We start from the raw sequence: 24669 nt of genomic DNA, 5'->3' as shown, positions 1-24669 counted from the left end.
AACAGTGTACTAGTCTGTGCTCGCTGTAGGTTGGCCTGTCTGCAGCTTGCAATGCGGATCAGTCCAACAGCCATTGCTGCATGCAGCATCGGAAGCAGGCTTATTCTACAGCACATCATAGCTTTCGTGTGCATCGTGGCTGTTTATGGGTTCTATATGAATTTATAAATATCCATGCATGCTTATATACCACGCTGGTATGACATAATACTGTGCATTTCTCACTCGAGACAGATACCTCCTGCCAGATCAGCACACCACCATTAATTGGAGGTGACGCTGTCTCACTTCGCTGGGAGTAAGTTCTCATGTTAGTGCGAGCTAGAACCAGCTCACGAGCATCCTTCGAGCAGGTTACTGCGGCTGCGGGGCGCATCGCCTGCGTTCTGCTGGAGGGAGTGGAGTGGAGTGGAGTGGCGTGGAGTGGAGTAGGGTGGTGTGGAGACGTGTGTGGGGTGGAGTGGGGTGGAGTGGGGTGGGGAGCGCGAGAGCGGCAGCTCTGCTGAGGGTGGGGACAGGAAAAGAATGCAGAGAGCCTCCGCGCTCGCGGCCGTGTGCTGGCAGACCCCGTTCCGCAAAAGCCGTGCTCGACCGTCGGGTGCACATGCCCTCGGAGAAGCGTGTCCTGCGCTGTCATTTCGTCGGGTCTGGATCTCATCTGGTTCGCTAGTTAGAGAACTGAAGGAACCCCGTGTTTTAATGGATAATTGTCTTCCCGTTGTGCTCGGCACAGCTCTTTTTCCAGCCACTCTGTCGTGGTAAAAGACTAAGGAATAAAAGTTGTGTAACGCTCATCGCGTTGTGCAAGCGCCTTGACTTTGGAAGGATCCTGCACTATTTGAGCGGGTTCTTTGTCCTTGTAACACAGCAACTTTACACCCACAGTCGCGTATGCTGGAGCAATTTTAGCTGGAAAACCGGGAAGATACGTCAAAGGATCCCCTGTAATTATTTTTGGTGGAATTGGCTATGTTTGTGGATTATACCATTGATGTGCACATGAAGGATCGACAGATTTATTTTGTATTGGTGTCATTTATCGACAAATTAGGTGAGTAAAAGTTTCAAAAGCTGTAGCCAGTGATGATCCGTTTGGTTTACATTTAATGGCTTCTGTTTGACCAGTTTCACTCTTGGTGAATGCTAACACGAACATTAAAATATTAACGCAAAGAAAACATTCGAAGGCAGAAAACAATAGGTTCGCACTTCAGACAGTTATTAGTATACTAATTCTTAATTAACTGACAGTCGAAAGGATCAATAGCACATATGCATAAATTGTACTAGTTGAAACGCCAATAATACCAGTAAACACCAGGCAGATACGGCTGTCTGAATGTTGGGGTATTTCGTTTTAATTTAATTTTAAGATTTAATTTGAGTTGTGGTCATTAAATGCTTCATTTCCAGACGTCTCCATATATTTTCGTATATGCAATTACTCAATTAAACGCTAGAATTTATTATATATAACTTGGTGCATCGGGGTTTAAAAATAACGTGTTATAAATGCCACAGAAAGCCATATCATTTTTCAGTGCATCTTAACAGTGCTCTCTTGTGGATACAAAGGGTAGCAATGTTCAGAGTGTAGTATTTCATATTTTGCTGATTTCAGAGAGCTGCATAAAAGACTCATACTTACGGTGCAGGGTTCTGATGAAAGAACATCTTCACACCATATGAAGGTACGAAAATGCTCATATAAAGCAGGAACTGCATAGTTTGATTAATGAAATGAAGACAAGCTGTATATTTTTAAATATTTTGTTATTTATGTCCCAAGATATGTGGTGCACTTTATAATTTCGATCCAAGCAGTGGGCCCTCTGTTGGCATGATGGTATTAAGTACACAATTCCATTGATTTCTTTCATTCAGTTGTTCATAAGTGATTGAGTAGCTAGTCTCACATGCCAGGGAACTTTGGGTTAAAGTGGTACTTCTGAGAGTAGAGAAAAGAATCGACCACCTAGAGGATTGTGTAAACCCAATTACCTGATAACGATGTCATCACCTCTGCAACTGGAGTTAATTAATTAATTAACTGGGATTTGTTTCATAAATAGACCAAGCAGTTGATTTTAATGCTGCTGTCTGGCCTGGTTTTGACTTTCGGGTTATGTCCAATGTCTTACAAAATGCTTGTGCTTGACGTATCTCATATTTTATAGATATATTTCATATCTTCCCCAAACGAGGCCCGTTTCCTTGACTCCTAGACTGCCTGTTCATTGGGCTGGATATTCAAGGTAGACCTCGCAGGTAGAGAAACTGCAAGAGCTGTTCGGAATAAGCAAGAAATAAGCTCTGATCCCAGCCTTTACTGTGGCTGAAACAGAACACATCCGTTCTATAAAGCCACTGTGGGCAGCCTGTGGCTGGAGTACTCCGACGAGGCTCTGCAGATTACCTTTGAGCAGATGGCATAGTGAGAAATCCCCTGGACTGAGTACAAGGATGCAAAGTGTGGTTGCTCGTTAACCAATTAGCCTCCTGATTACTTAAGAAAGTGCACACACTGAGCCAAGCGTGTGCCAGTCATCTGTAAAGTAATTGGTTTGGAACGCAACACTGTTATTGTAAGTCACTTCAACCTTATTGAGGGTCATTTACATAAACTACATTTCACAGTATGTTTGTTAAGCACTGGCACGACACTGTATTTAACGCACAATAGTTAAAGTATGGCCACTGACTGCATGTCTTCACCTTTTTTTTGCCCTTGTTCACTAAAGATTACTAAAAATCCAAACAGAGGCACTTAAGGGCATAAGGAATTATAGTTCTACGGTTAGCAGCAGTAGTGAGTGGTGTTTGTGGATATGGTCTGGGCGAATGCTGCGCTGTGTGGCTTCTGTCAGCAGAACCCAGGCCCTGGTCACTGACTGTAGGGCAGCAGGCATCTGAGGGTCAGGGGTAACGGTCCACCTGCCAAGCTGGGGCTCTCTGCCCGGGTGGGCCCGGATAACAACCCGGGAGATGCGGGACACTGCTGTATTGGGAGACAACATGCTAGAGCCACCGAGCACCGAGGCCCTTCACTGGGAGCACTCACACCCACTTCACTGCAGCACTGTTAAGGATTTCTTCCCCGTAGATGTATCCAGTTGCATCCTGTGGTGTCTCGGGGTCTTTAGGATCCTGTTAATGTAATTAAAAATAAAGAGTGCTTACCACAATTATGGCTGATTGGATAGTTAATGAGGTTTTTTTTTTGTTTTTTTTTTACATTCCTCATGGTAGTTCTTAGAATTAGCTTTTGATCAGACGTTTCTTGGAGCACATTTGTACACATCAGCATTTTCTTAAGCAATATTCAATAGCTGTAACTAAATCAAAGGTCCTCGTGCATGACGTAATAGTAATTGCTTAAAGTTGTGCATGTCCTCACTTTGATTAGCCTGTTTATGCCAGCAGATGTCACATGGAGCAGTGTAATTGACTGAAGGTACACTTGACAGAAGGGCTTGGCGGCTGACAGCAGTACTGTTCAAAAGTGTCTAAGCCTTTTACTGCCGCGGGTCCGTGGCCCGGCTGTGGAGGTGTACTGGTTACATTAGTGTGGTGTTGACTCGGGAAACACGTCTGTGCTGTTGGTATGTGCTTCGGCGGAGATGCCGTTTAAAGAAAGGCCCCGGAGGAGCTGAGTCTCCACCTGGCTGACACCCAGCTGTCATATGCTGACAGCCTCCCTCAACACTGAATCCTTACCTTCTCACTGCCTGCAATAACTGGAGGGGCTATTTATGGAGCGGCTTGCAGCTTTGGGCCCAGCGCTGGTCAGTGGGTGGCGGCTGGCCAGGGCGTGAGGCCTTTTGCAGCTTTATAACTTCCGTGATTGATGTGTATTAAAAGGACACCCAGGAACGTTCACATTCCGCTTGGTGCATGGGGTTTCTGGATGAACTGCTCCTGTAGGAACAGATACCTCATGTGGAGGCCACAGGCGGCTTTATTGGTGTAAGGGTAGCAGGATTCCCCAGACAGTGCTTCAGTGTTTATTGCAGTCCAGATCGGACTGTTTATTTACTCTATTTTTATTAATTTGACAGCAGTCTGTTTGAAGAGGTCTTTAAAACGCTCACCTTAATGCTTTTGGAGCAAACACACACAAAAAATCCTGTCTACCCAGGGCTTTAAAAAAATCCAGATGGCACTGAAGGAGGGAGCTCTGAGGTCTGGAGTATTTTGGCCTCTATAAATTCACAGCCTTGCTCTGTATGCAAAACAGCTGGTTGCCTGTTGAGTTTTGCAGTTGGAGTTACGGCTATGAATTTGGTTTCAAAAGCTATGCATAGCCACAAACTCATATTACGAATTGCAAATACATATTGTATGTTTGAAAAGGGGTTTAACTTCAAGACACTGTAGGTTGGACCATTTTTTAAAATCAGTACATTAGACATAGCTCTCAAAAGCTCTTAGCTGTAGGCCAGGAAGAGAGACTGATTTCTTTGGTCCTCTCTCTGGGCCCCTGAGACCAAGTATGTTCAAAACCACGTTAATTGCAGCTGGCTTGTACATGAAACACTGCAAATGACCCGTCCAAGGCCACAGTATGATGTAGTAATTCCCTGTCCAGCTCAGACATAGGTATGAGTGTTAATGCAGGCGGGCCCTCGGAGACAAAGAACCTGCACAGGGTTGACATTGTTCTGGCGGTAACCTGAGCTGGTCCAGGCGTGAGCGCGGCGGGGGGGTGGTGGGGTCTGCACGCCCTGCTGAGGGATCAGAGAGGCAGCTGCCAGCTCACAGCTTTCCGCACAGCTCAGATAAGTCCTCTGGCTACCTGGCTTACGAGCGCTAAGGACCGACCCCAGCTAAACGCGCCCGCACTGGGGTGACAACCACTCTTCCCGCCCACCCGCCGCGTTGGCGCTCTGGAGACGGACCCCTCCTCCTCCTCCTCCTCCTTCTTCAACCCCCCCCCCCCCCCCCCAAAGCTCCTTCCTCGCTGGTAAGGTCATTCTTTAAAACAGAGCAGGGAGCCTCTACAAATTCTTCCACTTGTGTGAGTGGGTGGGGGGGGGCCGAGTTTTCCAGGAAGCAGGCTGTTCGAGACATCCCATAGGCACTGACAGCTATTGTGTGCATGTCTGCCCTACATCACCGCCCCTGATCCCTAACTGGGAGAAACCTGACCGCTGAATAATGAAAGAGCTCAATGCCAGTGCACTCACCTCTCCTGACGCAGGCGGGTTGCTCTCTGCCATTCATTCATGCGCTCTTTTCAGGGTTGCTGTCTTACATCCTGCATTGTGAAGGGATTATCTTGAATGCCAGGGGTGTCTTGCTCAAATGACAGTATTTTCATTTTATTGAATGCCATGTTAATATGTCACATCTCCCATGTGTACACAAGGTTTGGCTTTAATTGTACGTTAGTTATATGTAATAACAGAAAAGATGAGTTGTGAGCAAGTCACGACTGAAAGGGTCCAATTAAAACACAGTCCCTTTTATGTCGTGTGGAAAAATATTATGTCTTTTATCTGGGGTTTTGTTGTTACTATCTTTCTGTGGTGTACTTGCAATCAAGGAGGATTACTGTTGAAGGCGGAGAGAGGGCCTGTTTGCTTACCACACACACACACACACGCACAGCGAGAGAGAAAGCGGAAGAGAGTTAAAAGAAGTCTTAGACTTTGACACTCTATATCAAAGACTGTGAACCTTCAGACAGACCTGGCATATAATTCTGAAATAGATGCCCCTGTTGCCTTATATAAGAGCCACATAAAATTTCTTTAACCTAACTTCCACTCTCACTGGGCTGTAAAGATTCGCTACTTAAACACTTAAAGCTGTGCAGGTGTGAAGGTTTCTTGGCTGTGGAGGCCCAAAAGCTATTTATGTCTCAGTTCAGATGCCAGTGTTCTTAGTAGGTCTTGTGTAGATCATGTTTTGGTTTATTTTCATGGCACGTAGATGTTGCTCTGTTGTCTAAATATTTCAAGGTTTAGATCAAAGGTTTGTGAAACGTTCTGTGATGGGATATTTCAGCATCTAGTGTGCTGAAGGGTAGTAATGCCATATTGTCCTCAGATGTTGGAGAAATGTTTCTGCACATGTAAGAGGTGGTGTGGAACAGATGCACCTTTAGCTGACTACGGTTCATTTACAGCTAAGATAAAACCAACGTGGGAATCTGTCAGCACGCGAGAACAACTGTTTCTCTGTTCGAGTCATTGGCCAACTGCACACGGCTGCTGCTGTGTGCGAGACGCAACGTTGCCGGGTGATTTATGGGCCTACGGTTGTCCCCTCCGGAACGATCGCCACTGTAAACATTTTCTGGCTTGTTTTCCGGGGAGGCTGCCTCAAGGCCCACATGAGTCCTGTGCATCTCTTTTGTGCATGTGCACACGCACACGCACGCACACACACACACACACACACACACACACACACGCCCACCTCTTCCAACTGCTCCCTCACAAGATTAAGAGCTTTTTCCCAGCACTCCGACCAGGACAGAAATTTAAAGAACAAGAGTGTTTAACCTTCAGCTAATCTGGCCTTTGTGTGAATGGAGGGATTAGGCTGTTAGTCTCAGCATGCCAGAGAGTGTTAGCTCAGTAATGGGCTTGATGAATGACAAAAACGGCTTGGACAAGGGAGCTGCCAGTGAAATAGGAAGAGCCGTTTGCTGGTGGGCTGACAGCTCAAGGGGCTTAACCCTAATACCCAACCTGCATCAAAAGAACTTGAATGTGTCGTGACTCTAACTGGAAACAAGCGGTCCAAGCCCCAGTCGGGTCGAGTTACAGCATCTGCACTGAAATGTCTAAACCAAGAAGGACTGGAGGTGGGTGTCGTCAGGCACTCTCAGACAGGGCTTTCACTCAGTGGGAACCAGCCGATCGGAAAACTCCAAATGCTTTAAGACAATGAAGCTTTACAATGGAACAGAACCAGTGTTTTCGGAAAAGATGTGTCTAGTGTTTTTGAAGATAAGTAGGAATAATAAATTAGGTATCAAAACCTCCTTCACAAGTCTGAAACATAAGCAGTAGTGAGCAAGCTGTGCGTAACGAGCTATGAGTGCCTCGTTGCATGTTTGTACTGCCGTCTTTTTTAATGCTGTGAATTTTGTATCATTGTGTGATACATTTATTATCTGTGCAGTTTGATTAAATGCAATGGAAGTGACAATAATATAGACAGCACTGAATGTTTTCTGGGTTTAAATTTTTTCTTTGATTATTTCACAACATCTTGGACTGCCAGTCCTGCACCATACGGTTGCGTGTGCTCTCGCGAGCACAGCGTAGCTGCATGGCGCTTTGAAGCGCAGCGTTGCCGTGTTCACCCTCCTGTGGTTGCATCACCCTGCTCCATACATACTGTTCACCGGGGGGAAGCCGCCGTTCCACAGAGACAAATAAGCTGTTTCTAGTGCTCCCTCCTCCATGGCCCCCTGGAGCCCACGAATGGGGCTTTACTCCGAGAGAGCCTAACCATCCATTATGGTCCTCTCAAAAGACCTTTCACTCTCAGTACAACGGACTCCAGGGACGGAAAAGGCCCGAATTGACAGCTCCACACAAAGGAGATTTACTGCTTACCCTCATGTGCCTGAGTGGCATTCAGAAGGAGGTAATTGCAGGTTGTATACATCGGCAATCCTCTTGGGATTCCAGTCCTCCGCCCCATTTGCATTCGGCATTGGTGCACCCCTGGGAAGGTCCGGTAAATGTCAAAGTGACACCGACATTAGCCATTAAATGCTAGGTTTACTTTGAGGGGAGCCGAATTAAAGAGGAGAGCAGCGTAATGCCACAGAAAAGGTGCCGCAATAAAAGAGGCAAGATGGCCTTTATTCTGCCTAAGCCCTGCTGTATTAGAACCTGCCAGCCACGGATCTGTCCGCCTCTCCTTCAACCGCTGCGTGGCCCTGCCTAACAGCATTAACCAAGAGCATTATACTAATATCCTTTTCTTGGAACGACATGTTATCAAATGAAATTAGCGGATTATTAGTGGCCTAGTCCTAAATTGGATTATTTCCCATAATGCAGTCTGAGTACGCTGGATGTATTTTCCTACTGACACTAATCCAAGCAATGGGCTCACGGCAGTAACCAATATGAAGGTGGGTGAGTTTTGACCGTATCGAAGGGCATGCGGCTATTTCCACTGATGGGGTTCATTTTGTCTCTGCAGATATCGGTGATGTTGCTGCCAATACAAATGCGAGACCAGACAAAAGTGGGTGTGGAGGTTCTTTGGAAGGAGGAGTAGAGTTAAGTCACCTGTCCTGGAAACAGAATAAGGACTGAGATTGCTTTGACCTATCCAAACTACCTGCACACCAGAATAATCGCAGCAAAAGCTGCTCCGTTAGTCAGGGAAGACACCTGTGCTTCTGGGACTGGCTCTTGTGTGTGTGGGACTGCGCTCGCCATGTTTTCTCCGACTGCCTTGCCACCCCCTCCGCTCTTGACAGGAAGTGCTCTAGCTGTGGCAGGTGCACCGCCAGCAGCTCCCTATACAGGTAGGCCACAGCATTGTCTCACCACCCCTGCAGTCGTGCACACCGGTTTACCAGCGCTGGCGAAACACGCGTGCAAGCTAACCGTGCGTCCCGACCGACCCGCAGAGCAAGACCTGTTGCGTCAGGAGCTGAACTCGCGCTTCCTGGCCTCTCAGGGCATGGACCGAAGAACAGCACTGACGCCACCCGCCTACCTACGCACCGAGTTCCACCAGCACCAACACACGCACCAGCACACGCACCAGCACACCTTCACGCCATACCCCCACCCGGGCATCCTGCCAGGCCCTGCCGTGCCCCTGGTACGTACTCCCACCAGACACCTGAGGACATGGGGCAGTCCACATGACTCCCTTCTTTGTTTGCTTTTGTAAAGATCGCCAACAGTAAATTAGGATGAGCTGTGGTATGGGCAGCGTGTGATATCTGATTGGTTGCGTGTACATGTCGTATGGTTTTAACTTCTGCATTTAAAGAAAGATATATCAACTTTCTTTCCAGTTTGACAAATACCCACCAAAAGTGGACAGCTTCCACAGGCACAGTGTAAGTCACTTCCACATGAATTTTACTTTATGTAGTCCATGTAGTGTGATGGGCTACTCACGTTGTAAATTTAGTGCAAAAATACACTGAAAATTATTGGAACCTTTTAGACCAAAGACTACCTTTATGTTTTCCCCTTAAATCATTGCAAACTTTATAAACAGATTTTGGGGCCTGTTTTGTGTTGCTATCATTTCTATCGTAGCGCTGTAGACAGCATTTCCAGGACTCACTTTTCCAGACTAATGATAAAAGTGGCATGCCATGTTTTCCAGCTGTTTCACCCCTACCCATCCGGGATGCCCGGGCTGGCTCCAGTACTGCCTCCAGCGGGAATGTTCGGCTCTTTGCAGGGAGCCTTTCAGCCCAAGGTACTGCACACCTGTGCCGATCCACCTGCTTCACATCACCCATGAGGAACATGGATTATTTGGTTAATAAAAAATTAAAGACCTTCTGGAAACAATCATTTTTACTATGTTTTGTGTTACTGGAGTGTAGAAGAAAAAGTATTAAAGTTTAAAGGATTAACCTATAAACTATGATTTATCTATAATACCCCAAAATGCATCCAGATTGATTCCATTATATCCAACACCTTTGTGCAATGTTTTTGGTATTATTGAATACTTGTACCACATGCTCATAAACAATGTTTGGAAATAAGCGAATTTAAAATAATATGCATTTGTATTTCTTGTTTTGATAGGCCCATAATCCTCTAGACGTAGTCTCCAGACCTGGAACAATGCCCCGCCCACTCCTACAGAAAGAATCTAGAGTAAGACTACAACTCAATGTTACAAAAAAATACATCCAGCTGCAGGTTAAACCTTTAGTTTTTTTAAACAGCTTGGTGATACAAGAAAGCAAGAATGCTTGAGTTATTTAAATTAATATTAAAGTTAAAGTAAGCAGGCTGACTAAATATTTCATACAAACTCTTTCCTAGTTTCTGGACTCAGTGTGCCCCACACCTAAGGTAACACCTACACCACCTGCCTTTTAACAAGCTTCATTCAGTCACGTTTCATCAAAAAAACTTTGACCCGTTCCAGTAATTTATCTTTATTTTTACATGCATTTTCTTTTTCCCTTAAAAAAACCCAAAACAAAACAGAAACCAGGGAAATGGTGTGCCATGCATGTTCACATAGCATGGCAAGTTTACCACCATCAGCAAAAAATAAAGGTATGTTAACAAATGCTGGCTGAGAAGACACCTTTTCACCGACCTTTCAGGGGCCACGCAAGAGCTATAATCGCTTTTCTGGTCTGCATGCATTTCAGAAGCAGATACAGATCGAGCCACATAAGCTGGACTTTGGGCTGAAGCCAGACCTCCTGAGTCGTCCCCTTGGTTCAGGCTTCATAGGGCTGGTCCCACAGCCGCGTGACTTACCGCGCCCTTCCACCATCTTCTCCACTGCTGGTAAGTCACGGGGATTCTGTTACACCCACAAACACAAGAGCAAGCCTATATTAGTGCGGTTAGTATCGGAGCGTGCGGTATTACAGCGCACAGCAGAGATCCAGTCAAATCTATATTGTGATATCCACATCGGTTGTGCGGTTTTTCCATATGAACTGACCCCAAGAGCGCTGGACAGAGATTAGAAAGATGGAAATTTTCCAGGTTTAAGATGAGATATCTTCCATTAACAGGTCCCGCCCACCCCATGGTCTCTCCTTATGGCCACATGCCCCATGCCCACACCAACGTCCACACTCCTCCTGCTCATCATGGTAAGGCTGAATTCCCATGTGACTGCTGTGACTCATCCCTGGCCAACAGCTGAAACTGAGGCCATTAAAACCCCAAGCACTTTTCTTACATTCTAGAGTCTCTCAATAAGCCACCTGCTTTTGGGGGTTTGGGAACACTGAGTTCCACGGCATTTGGAGGACTTGGTAACCCATCGCTGAGTAAGTCAATGAGATCTGCTTTTCCCGGGTCTGGTTGCAGTTGTGCTCTCTCTACGTCGTCAAAAGTACCGAAACTAAAAATGCAAAGACATAGAGGAAGTTGAAGGTAAAAATAAGACCACTTAGATCTTTGCTCAAATTCCTCTGCAGCTCCAGGTTCTACACAAGTGAGTAAAGACCATAAAGGAGCAGCAGTGGGGACTCAGGAGACCTGGAACAGACTGCATCAGACACCCTCCTCCTTTCCTACACCACCTGTATGGCCCCGAGGCCCTGACACCGAAAAGGCTTCATCCACACTGGAAAGAACGACAGACAAAAGAGACAAAGAACAACATGAAAGGTTTAAGATCCTCAGTCTTACTTCTCAGACACAAGCGTTGAATGAAAGCGCATCTAGACGCTCAGGAACCTGCCTTTGTTGTTTCCTACTTCGCTTACGTTGCTTTATTCTCTTATTGCAGGGACACAAAGGAGAAATTAAACGGGACACGCCCGTCGCCTGCTAACACTAGTCCACGGGGTCACAAGCAGATGGTAGAGCCAGCTAGAGGCATGTCCCCAGAGCCGAAAGACAAGGAACGAGGCAGAGTGCAAGAGCAGGATCCTCCCAGTCAGAGTGCGGAACCAGAGGACCAGAAGCACAAAGAGAGCCAGCAGGAGAGGAGAGAGAAGGCAGGGAAGCACGACCAGCGCCATGAGGAGAAGCCCAGTGCTGAGGAGACTCTGTCGCCAAAACACCAGAGATCAGAGGTGGAGAGGCGTGGTGGCGAGGGGTCACACTGGGAGCCGGATGCAAAGAGGAGCAGAGTGGAGACTGAGCCCGAAGCAAGGAACAGCCAGGTGAAGGTAAAGGAGGAGAAGAGGGAGGACCAGGAGGCCTCCGAAGTCAAGCCTCTTCCCAAGGCCTTGGAGAAACTGCAGCCAGGCCCCAGGACCACAGCCACACATCCGTCATCCCTGCTGTCCATGCCTGTGTCTGTAGGAGTTGCAGCAGTTCCCCACAGCCTCGACAGGACTCGTCTGGTGTCGCCCTTCATGGGGACAAGCATGCTTTCGGGCGGTGAGAGGCTGCCCTACCCTGCCCAGCACTGGGATCCAATGCGGAGTCTGTACAGGGCTCTGGACCTCCCTCCCAAGGACCCACTTCCCAAGGAGCTTCTGCTAAGGGCCGATCCTTTGCAGCGCGCCCACATGGGGGCGCCCATGTTCCCACGGGAGGCCCTCCTCCACCCAATGGCCCTGGAACAGCAGAGGAGCCAACAGGAGGAGCGTCAGCGTCTGGTGTTGCTGCGAGAGGAGAACGAGAGGAGTCGTCTTCTAGCGCTGCACCACGCCACTCTGGAGCCCCACCTAGCGCACCCAGGGCTCCTGCCCACCGCTTACCCCGGCCCCCTCCTCCCCCGCCTGGGGCTGCCGCACCCACCGCCCTACGGCCCGCTTGGCAAGACTCTGTCCGCTGCTGGCTACATACACACAGCTCCGCCCCCCCTACTGCCAGCTCTCCTGCCGCGGATGGGCTCTCCCAGACAGACTTCCTCCATGGTGGACAGGCAGGACAGAGCCATTGCCCGCCCTGGCAGAGAGGGGGAGGCACCATGAGCCGGACAGAGGCAGAGCCAAGCACTTCATGTCTGACCAGTGTACAGTGTTGGGATGTACAGGGGTGAAATTAGTCTGGGCCATTTTGTGGATGCAGATTAAGTCTAGTCTTTCATTAAAGCGTTGTTTCGAAGAGGAGTTTTAAATGTTTTTTTTTTTCTTCAACCTCTAGGCTTAATCAATAATTGGGGAAACTGGCCCTTTACTTTTTTTGTGGAGAAAAAAAAAAAAAAAAGAATTAAAAGAATTTTAAGAAGAAGAAAAAAAAAAATCACTCTTTACTGATTTATTGGTTTAGCAAGCACATTTTCATTAAGAACATGATTCATTTTTAAATTAATTAGATCGCTATTTTATTATTGACTAAACCAAGACAATTGTTTACAAATATAAATAACAAACCAAGTCAAACCTCTGTAAAATTCAACCAACATTCAAGTAATGTCACAGCACTGGCAGCTCTGATCACACAGGTGATCGTCACTCAGCAACACACACCTGAGATCATTTTAAAACATGAACGTGCAAATCTGCACATTATCTAAACATGGAATATTTTTATAACAGCCTCATACAACCCACCCAGTTCCTTTCCCGTAAACACTAAATTTTCCTAGATCGTGTGCAGTGTAAATCTGAGACACACTGAGTGGAGTCTTGTGTGTCATGCAGGGCTCTCACACCACGTCCATACCCAGCCCTCTGGCCACAGCAGCCAGAGCTTGAACTGCACCCGAGTCCACCTCCGACTCCGCCCCTGGCAATGCCTCCAGATCCCTGCCCACCTCGCTCACTGGGCTGAGCACACAATACACAGGGGCGGCATCATCCTTTGTGGGGGCGGCTCCTTCCAGGAGCTCGGTGGAGGAGGAGGCAGCAGAGGTGGTGTTTGCACTGTCCATCTGCAGTGCAGGCCTCTTAGCCTGAACGCTAGAGCCCGGCACCTTGCGGGGGGTGCGTTTCTCCGCCATGTTCTTTATCAGTTCTTCCGTAACCTCTACTGTCTCGAAGCGAACCATGTTCAGACGCAGGTATCCATCCTGGTCCTCTTTATACCTGTTCAACAAAACAAGTGATGGCTGTCACAGAGCCAAGGTATATTTTGACAGTACGAAAGATTCGAATTGTTCTCAGGCATAGGATAAACTTAAACATAAAGTTGTATGATATATTTCAATGTAAAAACATCTATTACACACGCTAGTTTGTGAGGAAAACAGACTCAAGTGTACAGTACCTAAAACGGGAGTGCCCAGATGGCCATTTGAGCTGATGCTTCTTTCGCAGGTGTAGGGTGAGCGTGTAACACCACGAGAAGTTCTTGTCACAAAGATGACATTTATAGCGTGACACCATATTTCCCTGTTGGGAGCAATTATACTCTATTATTACACCACTCCATTTCATTCGTCAAACCAGGCATTTCCAAAGAAGGGTGAATGACACCCCCTGCTGGCTGACCTCGTGCACTCTCTTGTAGTGCTGGTTCATGGTGTGAGCCATGCGGGAGGAGTAGCCACAACCCTCCACTGTGCAGTGGTAGGCAGCTCCTTCATTGTGGGTCTCCATGTGTTTGCGCAGGTCATGCTGGTTCTTAAAGCTGAAGAGCAAATTAAACAAAGCATCACACCACAATGCCCCCCTTCTCCCCAAGTATCTCCTCGGTGTGTGTGTGTGTGAGAGAGAGACTGTGACGGCCCCCGGCATCACGACCTGCTCTCGCAGAAGTCACAGGGGAAGGGCCGCTCGTCACAGTGGCGGAACTTAATGTGAATCTTCAGGGTGGACAGGGACGTGCATGTCATGTCACAGAGGGGACACTTTATGTGATTTACTGCAGCAACAAAAAAGACACAAAGACTGATGCAAACAAGTTGATGCAGCAACTATTGAACAAAGTCATGAAATGTCATGAATTAAATCGGGACATAAAACTGGAATTTCTCCTCGCACTGTGAACGCACCATGCTGTCGAACGTGATCTCTCAGTAGCCTCTCATTAGCGAAGCCTTTATCACAATGCCCACACGTCAAAGACTCTGGAACGAAGCAAGCATGCTCTCAGGAACAGTAACACTCAGATAAACCATTACGTTAACACCAGAAATACTAAACAGTGGCAAAACCACCTTATCGTGCAAGTTACATGAAAGACTACAATCTATTCGACTTCAACAAGCATCCTTGTATGCTGCTACCAACATTTTAACACTGTACACCATGACTCTGTGAGTGAGCACTGAGCGAGAGAGGCTCAGTCACCTTCAGGTTCAGCTTGTCTCTGGATATGATCGAAGAACTTGGTGTTGCTGGAGAACATGCATCCACAGGTGGGGCAGGCCACCAGACGCTCCTGGGTGTGACTGCGCAGGTGCTCCCGCAGACGGTACTTGATCTTGAAGAAAGCGTCACAGCCTGGAAGACACCCAATGACAAAACTGTGCACGCAAGGGTCGCACAAAGGTTCATGTTTCACGCCCTCTGAAATACGAATAAGCTACCTTTCCAGCTGCAGAACAGAGCCTGCTGTTGATCTAGTAGCGGTTGCAATTCTGTGCAGTGTGCATGCATGTCAGCATGGCGGTAGAACCACTCCGGATTGTTAAACGTGCTCTGCCGATAGAGAAACCAGGTGCTGTTGATATACAGGTGACGTACAAGACTTCACATGTATATAACTAGCATTTTTTCCCATGCAAAGCCCCCAGCGAAAAACAAACAATGATTGAAAAACTCCAAATCTACACATGCCAGAAGAGGCTCACACTTACATCACAGTGTTCCCACTGACACACGAACCCTTCCGAGATGTCAGTAACCAAGTTGTTACTGTGCAGCTCCTGAGTACAGCTGGGTAGCTCAGGATGCGACTGTAGCAGCTGGGTGCCGATGAACTTCAGTTTGCTGTGGAAGATGTGGAACTGGGCATGGGCGTGGAGCTCACTAGGGCTGCCTATAGCCAGGAACTCACAGCCCTGCCACAGGCACGGGTAGTCGTCTAGAGCAGAGAACATTTCACAGACAACATCCCTGTTAGTCTAATATTACACTTAAACCGCAATGCAATAAAGGCAATTCGCTTAAGTGCTTCTAAAGTGTCAGTGCACAATTAACTACATTGGCAACATTTCTCTTGAGTGCTTGATATGAGGAGTAATTTGTATTACTGAGAGCAAGGCTCATCACGTTCATCAGCGTTGGTAAATGTATCTGACAGATGCCTAAAAGCACTCACCGAGCTCCTCCAAAGCGTCTCCTTCACCAAGATGCTCCTTCACATGCAAAGACATGTGATCACTGAGCTCTTCCATACGTTCCCCTTTAAAAGTACAAGAAGCCCACTCACATGCAATCACCATATTGGAGAGTTTTCTTCTTTTCGCCATTGTACCTCGAAACCTAAATATCAGTAAAAGAGAATTCATAAGGACGTTATCCAACTATATTACACAACTGCAAATTCGTTAGACTTTTCCACGTAGCTAATAGTGAAGGAAAAATAGTAGCATACTAGTTAGCTTGCATACATACATACATACATACATACATACATACATACATACAAAAATAGCAGCTATTAACACGTAACATATATGTGCGGGGATTAAATAACTAACCTAGCAAGCTAGTTGTCAGACTAATAACGTTTGTGATTGTAGTTGGTTACCAAGGCCAGTTTCAAAATTTAGCTAGCTAGCTTGTCAGAGAATATGAGATTAAACCGGCAAAGCATAAGCGTATTTGGTGAAGAAAGATTATATAATTAAATAAAGCTACTTACACTTCGTTATTTACACATACGCAGGAAAGTTTTACCTACCTAGGTTGGCTAGTAAACTATTTAGCTAATTAGTTTCTAGCCAGCTAACAAAGTACCCATTAGCTTGTTAGCTAGCGTTAAACAGCCGCAAAACACGCCTAGTGTTACCACGACGGAGTATAAACATTAACGCCAGCTAAGTAGCTAAAACCTCCACAACACTGTCCTAACGACAGCATGAGGACCAAACATGATGGCTCTTCTCAAGAGCATCAATGTACAAGCTCCAAACTAGAAGCAGCGTGTCGACAAGTTTGTACGCAGGGTCACTTGTTTCCAGTCGCAGCCTGACCCTATCAAAGGAAGCGAAACAGAATAAAAGTCCTCCAACGCCTTGTCGATTTTTGTTTAGTACTTTTGGAATCAAAGGCCCAAAATACAATTTAAGACGAGAAAATATACGTCATGTTTCCTTATTTTCAATGGCTTCGAATGAATAGTTTTTTACCAGATTAAGAATGTTTTATGTGGTTTTCCCCCCTGTCCTTGAGAGAAAATCAGTCTTACGGATGTGAAACCTCTCTGTGAAGTATAATAAATATGAGCGTTAAAAATACACTATAATAATTGCCCCTCTAAATGAACCCTAATCCTACTACAATACTGCTAAGGAACTATGATTAATTATACCACAATCCAAAATGATTTAAAGTTATTTCAAAAAAATATATTTCACAGTATGATATGTGCATACCCATTATACCAATGAATGGTAAACGAATAGGAAAAAGGCTAAATGGGGATAATACAGTGCTTAAAATGTGCGTGGATTCCTGCTTTGTCTTGAGCCCACTTGAGTCCACCTTGCCCAGTGCTACTAGGAGTCAGCCTGCCATCACTGTGCCTTTACCAAGGCCCTGGCCCAGTAGCTATCAAGCTGAAACCAACAACATTAAGGCAACATACTGAAAGCTAAAGAATTTAAACTGACCACAAGATCTTACCATTTTTACCCTTCATATAAACTGAAGTCCACGGCAGAAATGTAATACTAATGTTCATCCCAACATTTAACGTAGGACAGAAATAATGTAGATATTCACTAACTTAAGGATTCAGAAGATATATAAAGGGAATACTGTCTACCCTAATAGAGGTTGGTGATAACCTTTATTCACTTTCCAATCCAAAATGGGAAGTTCACTCACTTCCTGTGGATCAACCATCACACTAATATGCTGGGAAAGGATGTACACACACAGATGGAGAGCCTCTCATCATTACTGGAAGTAAAATTCAACTCTTATTTTAATACCACCTAATTCAGTAAATAATTATTTTAGAAAATTAATTTAGACTTATTCTTGAAAAAAGTGTGTATTAGTTCCCTCTGTTGGCTATGATATAGTATGTTCAGTTTAAAACTTTTTTTTTTTTTTTGCTTGAAATATTTTCTGTGCATTGTTGAATATTCTCTTTTTACCTTTTAGTTATTTTGTCTGGAAATATAAAAATATAAAATATTCCATTTGAGGTTCAAGTCAAGTCAAGCAAAAGTTAAGCAAATTTGAAAAGTCATCAAAGTTGCTTCCTTAAAAATGAACAAAAACACACACGACAAATGCATCGCTTAAACGGTTTTAATTATTTCATCCAAAGCAAGCGGACACCACGACCACATCACACATACAGACGCATTCTGGTTGGGGATCAGGTGGCACTAAGTTGCTCTGTATACAGGCACTATATTCTCAAAGGGACGGCATAGCTCAGAGATAGCACCTGGTGTAGTGTAGTGTGCACAGCACCCAGTATAATGTGCACCACACACTGGTAGAAGAACCCAGGAGGTGCAGAACACCAAGCAGCTGCAGGTGCACGTGGAGGGGAGCTCTCCCACATCACGGCTTAGCTGGCACGGTTAACGACAGAACAGCCACTGACAAAGAGGTACACTCATACAGACTGACAGGAATGAGCATGCTTCCACCAGTAGGAATGTGCCAGTCACTTCTGTGGTACCAAGCAAACAGTACGTCTCACATTCTCTCAAAAGACCAAACTCAGCAGTATGGTTAGCAGCATTCGTCCATACAGCTTAATTTTAATGACAGCAGGCAGCTTTAAGATTAAATGAGCAAAGTTATTTTTCATTACATAGCATAACAGATATCAGATTACATTTGTATATTGACCCTTTTAAGAATTTAACATGTAAATGTTTTAAGGGATTAACATTCTAAAACTACAGGCACACAGATACACACAGAGAGGCTGTTGAAGCCTTACATCCATTCTGCTGAAAAGTTTGAACTGCCGTGTATATACTTCATAAGTCTAATCGATGTTTTATGTATGTGTATGCAAAAAGGCAATATTGAAAAGGATATTATATGACATCAGTGGTAAATAATGGACACTATTTTGATTATGTGTTATTGGCCTGATTGATTAATGTTGTCAACAGCGACTCAGTGATAAAACCACTGACTGGGCAATTAATTTTTATTGTTCCCGGAAGTGAATATGATAACATATTTAACAGCTAATAGCTGTAATGAATCTGGCTTTATTGGTGCTTGTGTACTTATCTTATACCAGACAAACGCCATGTTTCTTTAATTACTCAGTGAGTTGAACTATGGGCAAGAAATACTAAATTGCCAGAGCCAGGTGTGTATACACAACATTAATTAATGTCGTGTGTTAGAAATTAAACAAATATGAATATATATCTTGTGTGATTTAAAAACACCTATACCCATGTAATGTGTAATAAGTGTTTGTAAAAATGTAGTCAAAGCCCATTGTTGTGTAAACACATTTCTGTCTTTACAAGACGAATCTTTTGTAAGTACTGAGCACTAATTGCTCAGAGGCTCTATACAGAGAAGCCTCATGTTTGACATTTCTGCTCTGGGGAAGGTTGGTGTGGAGGGACTGGAGACAGACGTAAACACACGAGAGAAGCCTTTATGGATTGTGCAGTAATAGCACATTCACGTCAAGGCCAGCTGACAAATCCCAATTCCACAACTCACACTTTAAAATCCCGAGAGACACAACATGGGAAATGTGACCTACTGGACTCTAGCAAATGGGGTAAAGTATAAGGGAATGAAAGTCACCTAATCCATAATGCAGGACCCCCCTCTCACACACACACACACACACACACACACACACATACACACACACACACCTAAATCCACACAAAAGTGCACTTAATCTTTTGCCTCAGCTAGTCTGTTTATAATTTCTTTACTTTTCTTGGTGACCCCTCCCTCTGACAGGCTGGTCACGGAGGGTTTCTTCTTAGCAGACTGGCTGCTCGCAGACGGTTTCTTCTTGGCAGGCTCGGTGCCACTGCCTTGTTTGGCTTTTACCTTGTTCACTGGTTTGCTATGGCTTGTCATCTTTTTTGGTCTTGAGAGGGACACACTGGGTCTCTCCACCTATGGGCACAAAAATTGGCCACAAATTTGGAATCAATAAATTATGGTGATAATATACAACAGGAAATACATTACATTTGACTTTACTCATCAGTGTAAAGCAAGTTTTTCTTCTTCTACAAAGATACTTGTGTATTTAATGTTCTCTCAGGCCTCTGCATGTATTAGTATTTTTTAAAAATAAAAAGTAAGGAAATTATTGCTCTTCAACAACCCGGCAAAAGACATCATATCTTACCTGTGCATATAAATGTGGGGGAAATGTCACACAAAATAATTCTTTCATTATGAATTATTTTTCACTATTTTGGTTAGTGTACGTTAGGGTAGATGGCAGTAATCTGTGTTACAATATGACAGTTTGGACCCTATTTCAACCTCTTAAATGCAGATGACATTTTCAATGCAAGAGAGTGACTCAGCAGAACATACTCGGTACAGGTGTGGTGTACTATACGAACACTTAAAATGACTGCTATCATTTTAGAGACTAACAAGGACCTACTTGGTCCTTGATGATGGTTTTAAGGGCATTTTATGGGTTAAAACCTTTATCTCCAAACTTTAGGAAATTCAAGCAAATTAAAAACATTGTAGGTTTGGGATAACATGCATGTTTGTTAGCATGGGTCCCTTACACCCTTCAAAAACTAACCGTTTGTACTGCAGAACTTTTAAATAGCATCATCCCTCTAGACATACATTAACTTGAATAACCATAACCAATCACCTTGCATAAGTCATTTGCATCAAGTCACACAGGTAGACAAATAGGGCCCATTTCTTTGAGCTAATGAGAATGTCGCTTTCTGATGTGAATGAAAGGTATTTTAGTCTTAACTGTAAAGAGTGTTAAGCATTCAACTGTCAGCACCTCTCTTTGTGCATTCAATCCTCCCGCTCTGGCGGTAGTCCTAATTTCAAACCTGGATTTAAAAATACCGTCTTAAAGAATACCATGGATTTAAGAATACTGTCTTAAAGAATACCATGGATTTAAGAATACCATCTGCGGTAACACTCATCCATCCATCAGTCCTTCATTCCCTGCCACCTCCTCCTAATCCTTCCATCCTTCCACACATCTGTCTTTTGGATTATTTGTAAGACATTGAGACTGTGTATTGCGATGAATCCTATACATCATACTTCAGACACTTAAAGCTCTAGCCTGTCCCGTCTGTGGACTGGAATTAGGTAGCCCAGCTCTAGCTTGTCCGATCTGCGGATGGATTGAATCGGACGCTCGGTGTGGGGTCTAATCTCAGCCATGGTGTTGGTGTGCTGTGGTGAGATGCTCCAGGACGTCCATGCTTGGTGTAGAAAACTTAAAAAAACACACCTGACTACTGCAGGCTTAGAACAGAAGTGTTGTCACTGTCAGTACAGTCCTATGAGGATGAGAAAAGGGACTACATAATCACACACTCACACACACACACAATCACTGTCCTCGCTTTGAAATATTTATACCTAAATAGCTTTAAATACTGGTACTCGCTATTCATCTTCACTTGTTTGGTAAGTGACACGTGTTAATGTGACTTTGTTAAAGCCAGTTTAAGGCCTGCAGGGACGTTCTAGGTGCAGAACCTACCCCAGAGAAACAACCCTTCAAGAGTGCATCAAGTCTCAAAAGGTTACTTCCTGTTAGTAAACACTGAGGATGACCCTGGTCTCATCAATTCCTGATTTCACACTTAAAGCCACAAACCCACACATAGAAAAGGACAATATCGCAGCTAGTTAACATCATATAGACTGGACCAGCCTGCTTTGAGGCCGGACCAGCCAGTGCTTGGAGTGGCTGCTACATGTGTCCTAGGTGACACCGCACTCCACATCCATACCTTGCTGGGGTCTTTGCTGCTGGGCTCACTGTAAAGACTGCGTATCCTCCGGCGCTCCAGCACCTTGTTGTCTGTGGCGCCGGGTTTGGACTGCTCCCCCCTGTAGGTGGCGCTGTAGCTGGTCTCCAGGCTAGCCTTCTCCGCCACCGGTGGCTTGTACTGCCATTTTGCCTTGATGGGTTTCACTGGTGGGACATCAGTGTAAGCCTTGAACTCCGTCCTGAAAGCGAAAGCACCGGAAGAGCTCCATAGTTTAGGCTGCAACTATCCAAGAGAGAAAAACACCTGTAAAACACCTAGCAGGAAGAGTGCCAAGAACTCCTGCATCATGGTTAGTATCTCTCTGTGATGTCAACAATTAATTTACTGATCTACCTTATAAATCCACTGTGCGCTCCTTTTAGGACAAGAGACAACGGTCAAATATTTAATGTATATGAGAGAAATCTGAAACTATGTTTACATTTACATTTATGGCATTTAGCAGACGCTCTTATCCAGAGCGACTTACAAAAGTGCTTTGTCATTTACTCATAGAGTACATCCTAGTACGGTACAGCAGGTTAGAGTTCAGATACCAATGAACTAGAATACTGTAGAAATACAGGGATCAATGCTGATGCCTAGAAGTGCAAAATACATATAAGCTCTGTAACAGACAACAATAAGTGCAATAAACAAAAGAGCAGTAATGTATACAATGCATGACACCAATAACATGAGTATTTCTATGACATTTATGCAATACGCTACTTTTCTGAAGTGTAGGAGTCACGTGGGCTGAAAATACAGGCATGACTCATTCAATTTCAAGTAGTAGCACAAAATAAAAACTGACCTCAGTTCAGTAGATTATGTCTATGTGCCATGTGTATATAAACATTTGCAAAGAGATCAGTACATTAACTACTGTTTGGTCATAATTCTGCTTTTTAGAATCAGGTTCTTATAAGGAACCATGAAGGATAATTAAAGTGTAAATCTGTTCTTCATGTTAAAATAAATGTAACTTCTTGGTGCCCCTGTAACTGATATGCAATGCCAAAGTGACCAAACAACATGAAATTTAAACCCTGGGGTTGGGGTGGGGTTGGGGAATGAATTAACATTAAAGATTAAAATCACTATCAGGATTTTACTATCAGGAACGAGTCCAATGGATGTCAGTAAGTGACTAGGAACATTTTTAATCTGCTTGGGCTTCCATCCCTGGCAGGAATGACTGAGTGTTAAAAATGAGCTTGCTAAAGTTGAAAACATGCAAAGTGACATTATGGCATTATTATATTCATAGTACACTGACAAAAATATGCAGAATGTTCACAGTAATATTTACCTATATAAGCTTCCAGAGGTCACCTCTTGCTTAATCTGCATGTTCAGCGCATCCGCCACCGATCTTCCTGGAGCCTCCGCTGTCGGTTCACGCTTCTCGGTGCTGGAGCCCACAGTTCCGGGCGTCTTCTCTTTCTTTGGCGCTTTCTTTTTCTTCTCCTTGGTTTCTTTCTCTCGCACCTTCTCTTCTATTTCACATTTCTCCACGCCCGTCTCATCGGCAGCTTTGGCCGGCTCCTGCTCTGCGCCCGCGCTCTCGGCCTTCATACCCGACGCAGGGGGGCTGGCTTTGGGGATCCATGGGTGGTCGCCCTTTCTCGGAATCGGCCACGCTTTGTAATCTTTCTGATACTGCGTCTCGTTGTTGAACGGAGCCTCGGACGGGTGATACTCGTTTTTGGGCTTGCAGCTCGGTTCGGGACGAATCCTCCAGGCTTTGAAATCCTGGCGCATCACAGAGGCGCTCGACCCGTCGCGCGGGGATGCTGCGGCATCAGCTGCGCGAGACACCTTGGCAGGGTCCTCCTGGGCGGGCTGGGTTTCTATGGTGACTGGGCCTCGCCGCTGTGGATGTAGCGACGACTTGGGCTGCGGGTGAATTTGTTGTACCTCGGCCACATCCGAGTACCTGGTGAACACCAAAGGCACGGCGATGTCCGCTTTGTCCAGCTCGCTCCAGAAGCGGTTGATGCAGCAAGCCCTGGTGATGCACGGCCAGGCCATGGCGCACCGCGGCGGACGACTGCACGAAGATGAGACACCGGGTTTTCCTCTTCGCGGCTGCGGAGGGGTTACTGTCCCACCTTTTGCGATCACTCCCGAAAGGGATGCGAAAGGGAAAGTCCGTGAAAATCGTCCGCGAACGCTGTGAGCCCGTATTGTGCTGCACGCGCTTGCGCACTTGCCTTTGCAACGAAAAAAAAAAAAGTAATTTCAAGTCATTTAACGTTTCCCGTGCGCTGGCCCTCACAACGACAAATAAAACGCTGCAGTTTAAAAGGGTGTACACAGGCGCACCGGATGAAGGCCAGCCCGGTTGTGAGGAATCCTCGTGTAAATGCCCAGTCTCTGCAGAGTCAACGGTCACCTGCAGCCGTCAGCGTCTGGATAGGGAGGAGACGCCCCTAATTTAACCATTTGGCATCTGACGAAAAATAACGGTCCTATCACCGTGGTTTAGAAAAAGTCCTATTCACGCATAGGCCGTCCTGTTTTTTTCCCCCCATTTATTCACATTTATTGTTAACTGCAGCTATTCACCTGTTTATTTCAACAGCAGTCGTTCTGCGTTATGCACAGTCGCGTGAATGAGATTTAGAAAATGCTTCCCCGCCACCTTGCATTTTTCGCATGGTCTTGTTAGGAGTTTCCTTACTTCACAGCGTCTGTCTCAGCTCTTCTCTTGTGACAAATGCAGCCTGATCTGAGAGCAGCTCTGCTGGTACTACTCTAAATTGTGGAGCCCCTATTCCACCTCAGTTGCAGCTACTCACAAGCTTATGTCACGCTCAGACAGTAGTGCTACTACTTCCGCGCGCTCGTAGGCTACGGAGGCACGCACAATTCTTTTGTTTCCTTCTTAGAGCACGTGAGAAATACATACCATCTAGTGGTGCTGATCATCTATAGCACAGAGAAAGAGAGAGCGAGAGTGAGAGCGCTTTCTAATGTGACATTAACAAACATATATTT

At 45.4% G+C, this 24669-nt stretch overlaps 3 protein-coding genes across 8 annotated transcripts; 1 reads left to right on the top strand and 2 right to left on the bottom strand.

The window, feature by feature from the left end:
- The first annotated feature begins 501 nt into the window (after positions 1-501).
- auts2b (activator of transcription and developmental regulator AUTS2 b) lies at positions 502-12812 on the top strand. Of its 2 annotated transcripts, XM_027021214.2 has the most exons (14): positions 502-1051; positions 1622-1691; positions 8173-8503; positions 8609-8805; positions 9005-9049; positions 9325-9420; positions 9759-9830; positions 10002-10031; positions 10170-10241; positions 10340-10481; positions 10715-10795; positions 10892-10975; positions 11126-11318; positions 11440-12812. In XM_027021214.2, exons 3-14 carry the CDS (start codon positions 8413-8415, stop codon positions 12575-12577), a joined length of 2241 nt encoding a protein of 746 aa, XP_026877015.2. In that variant the 5' UTR covers positions 502-1051; positions 1622-1691; positions 8173-8412; the 3' UTR covers positions 12578-12812. The 2 variants fall into 2 exon arrangements, with proteins under 2 accessions (XP_026877015.2, XP_026877016.2); XM_027021215.2 differs by lacking the exon at positions 1622-1691.
- Positions 12813-12848: 36 nt separating this feature from the next.
- On the bottom strand, positions 12849-16693 carry zgc:112083 (uncharacterized protein LOC550461 homolog). 4 transcript variants are annotated; one of them, XM_027021218.2, is made up of 10 exons: positions 16195-16693; positions 15813-15976; positions 15349-15575; positions 15079-15190; positions 14840-14992; positions 14542-14616; positions 14291-14411; positions 14039-14177; positions 13815-13939; positions 12849-13633 (listed from the first exon to the last, which is right to left on the bottom strand). In XM_027021218.2, exons 2-10 carry the CDS (start codon positions 15961-15963, stop codon positions 13255-13257), a joined length of 1482 nt encoding a protein of 493 aa, XP_026877019.2. In that variant the 5' UTR covers positions 15964-15976; positions 16195-16693; the 3' UTR covers positions 12849-13254. The 4 variants fall into 4 exon arrangements, with proteins under 4 accessions (XP_026877019.2, XP_026877018.2, XP_026877020.2 ...); XM_027021217.2 differs by having other exon boundaries at positions 16359-16693; XM_027021219.2 differs by having other exon boundaries at positions 16398-16693.
- Positions 16694-17959: 1266 nt separating this feature from the next.
- map6b (microtubule-associated protein 6b) lies at positions 17960-24617 on the bottom strand. Of its 2 annotated transcripts, XM_027021210.2 has the most exons (4): positions 22979-24617; positions 21643-21862; positions 21135-21183; positions 19704-19792 (listed from the first exon to the last, which is right to left on the bottom strand). In XM_027021210.2, exons 1-3 carry the CDS (start codon positions 23698-23700, stop codon positions 21139-21141), a joined length of 987 nt encoding a protein of 328 aa, XP_026877011.2. In that variant the 5' UTR covers positions 23701-24617; the 3' UTR covers positions 19704-19792; positions 21135-21138. The 2 variants fall into 2 exon arrangements, with proteins under 2 accessions (XP_026877010.2, XP_026877011.2); XM_027021209.2 differs by lacking the exon at positions 21135-21183 and having other exon boundaries at positions 17960-19792; positions 22979-24611.
- Positions 24618-24669: the final 52 nt, after the last annotated feature.

Source organism: Electrophorus electricus, chromosome 15, assembly GCF_013358815.1.
Source record: "Electrophorus electricus isolate fEleEle1 chromosome 15, fEleEle1.pri, whole genome shotgun sequence".
Lineage (NCBI taxonomy): Eukaryota > Metazoa > Chordata > Actinopteri > Gymnotiformes > Gymnotidae > Electrophorus > Electrophorus electricus.
Note: the sequence above shows the minus strand (reverse complement) of the source record. Positions and strands in the feature narration are given on the sequence as shown.

Bases quoted from the DNA above. Each gene is read 5' to 3' on its own strand.
- auts2b (XM_027021215.2), top strand. From the start codon at position 8,413: ATGTTTTCTCCGACTGCCTTGCCACCCCCTCCGCTCTTGACAGGAAGT. The intron at 10,032-10,169 runs GTAACACCTACA...AAAACAAAACAG, and splicing joins CAGTGTGCCCCACACCTAAG to AAACCAGGGAAATGGTGTGC. The intron at 10,976-11,125 runs GTAAGTCAATGA...ATTCCTCTGCAG, and splicing joins ACTTGGTAACCCATCGCTGA to CTCCAGGTTCTACACAAGTG.
- zgc:112083 (XM_027021216.2), bottom strand. From the start codon at position 16,002: ATGAATTCTCTTTTACTGATATTTAGGTTTCGAGGTACAATGGCGAAA. The intron at 15,191-15,348 runs GTAAGTGTGAGC...CTCTATCGGCAG, and splicing joins GTCAGTGGGAACACTGTGAT to AGCACGTTTAACAATCCGGA. The intron at 14,412-14,541 runs GTGCGTTCACAG...TTGTTGCTGCAG, and splicing joins AGATCACGTTCGACAGCATG to TAAATCACATAAAGTGTCCC.
- map6b (XM_027021209.2), bottom strand. From the start codon at position 23,700: ATGGCCTGGCCGTGCATCACCAGGGCTTGCTGCATCAACCGCTTCTGG. The intron at 21,863-22,978 runs GTAAATATTACT...TTTCGCTTTCAG, and splicing joins ACCTCTGGAAGCTTATATAG to GACGGAGTTCAAGGCTTACA. The intron at 19,793-21,642 runs GTATGGATGTGG...TTGTGCCCATAG, and splicing joins GCAGCAAAGACCCCAGCAAG to GTGGAGAGACCCAGTGTGTC.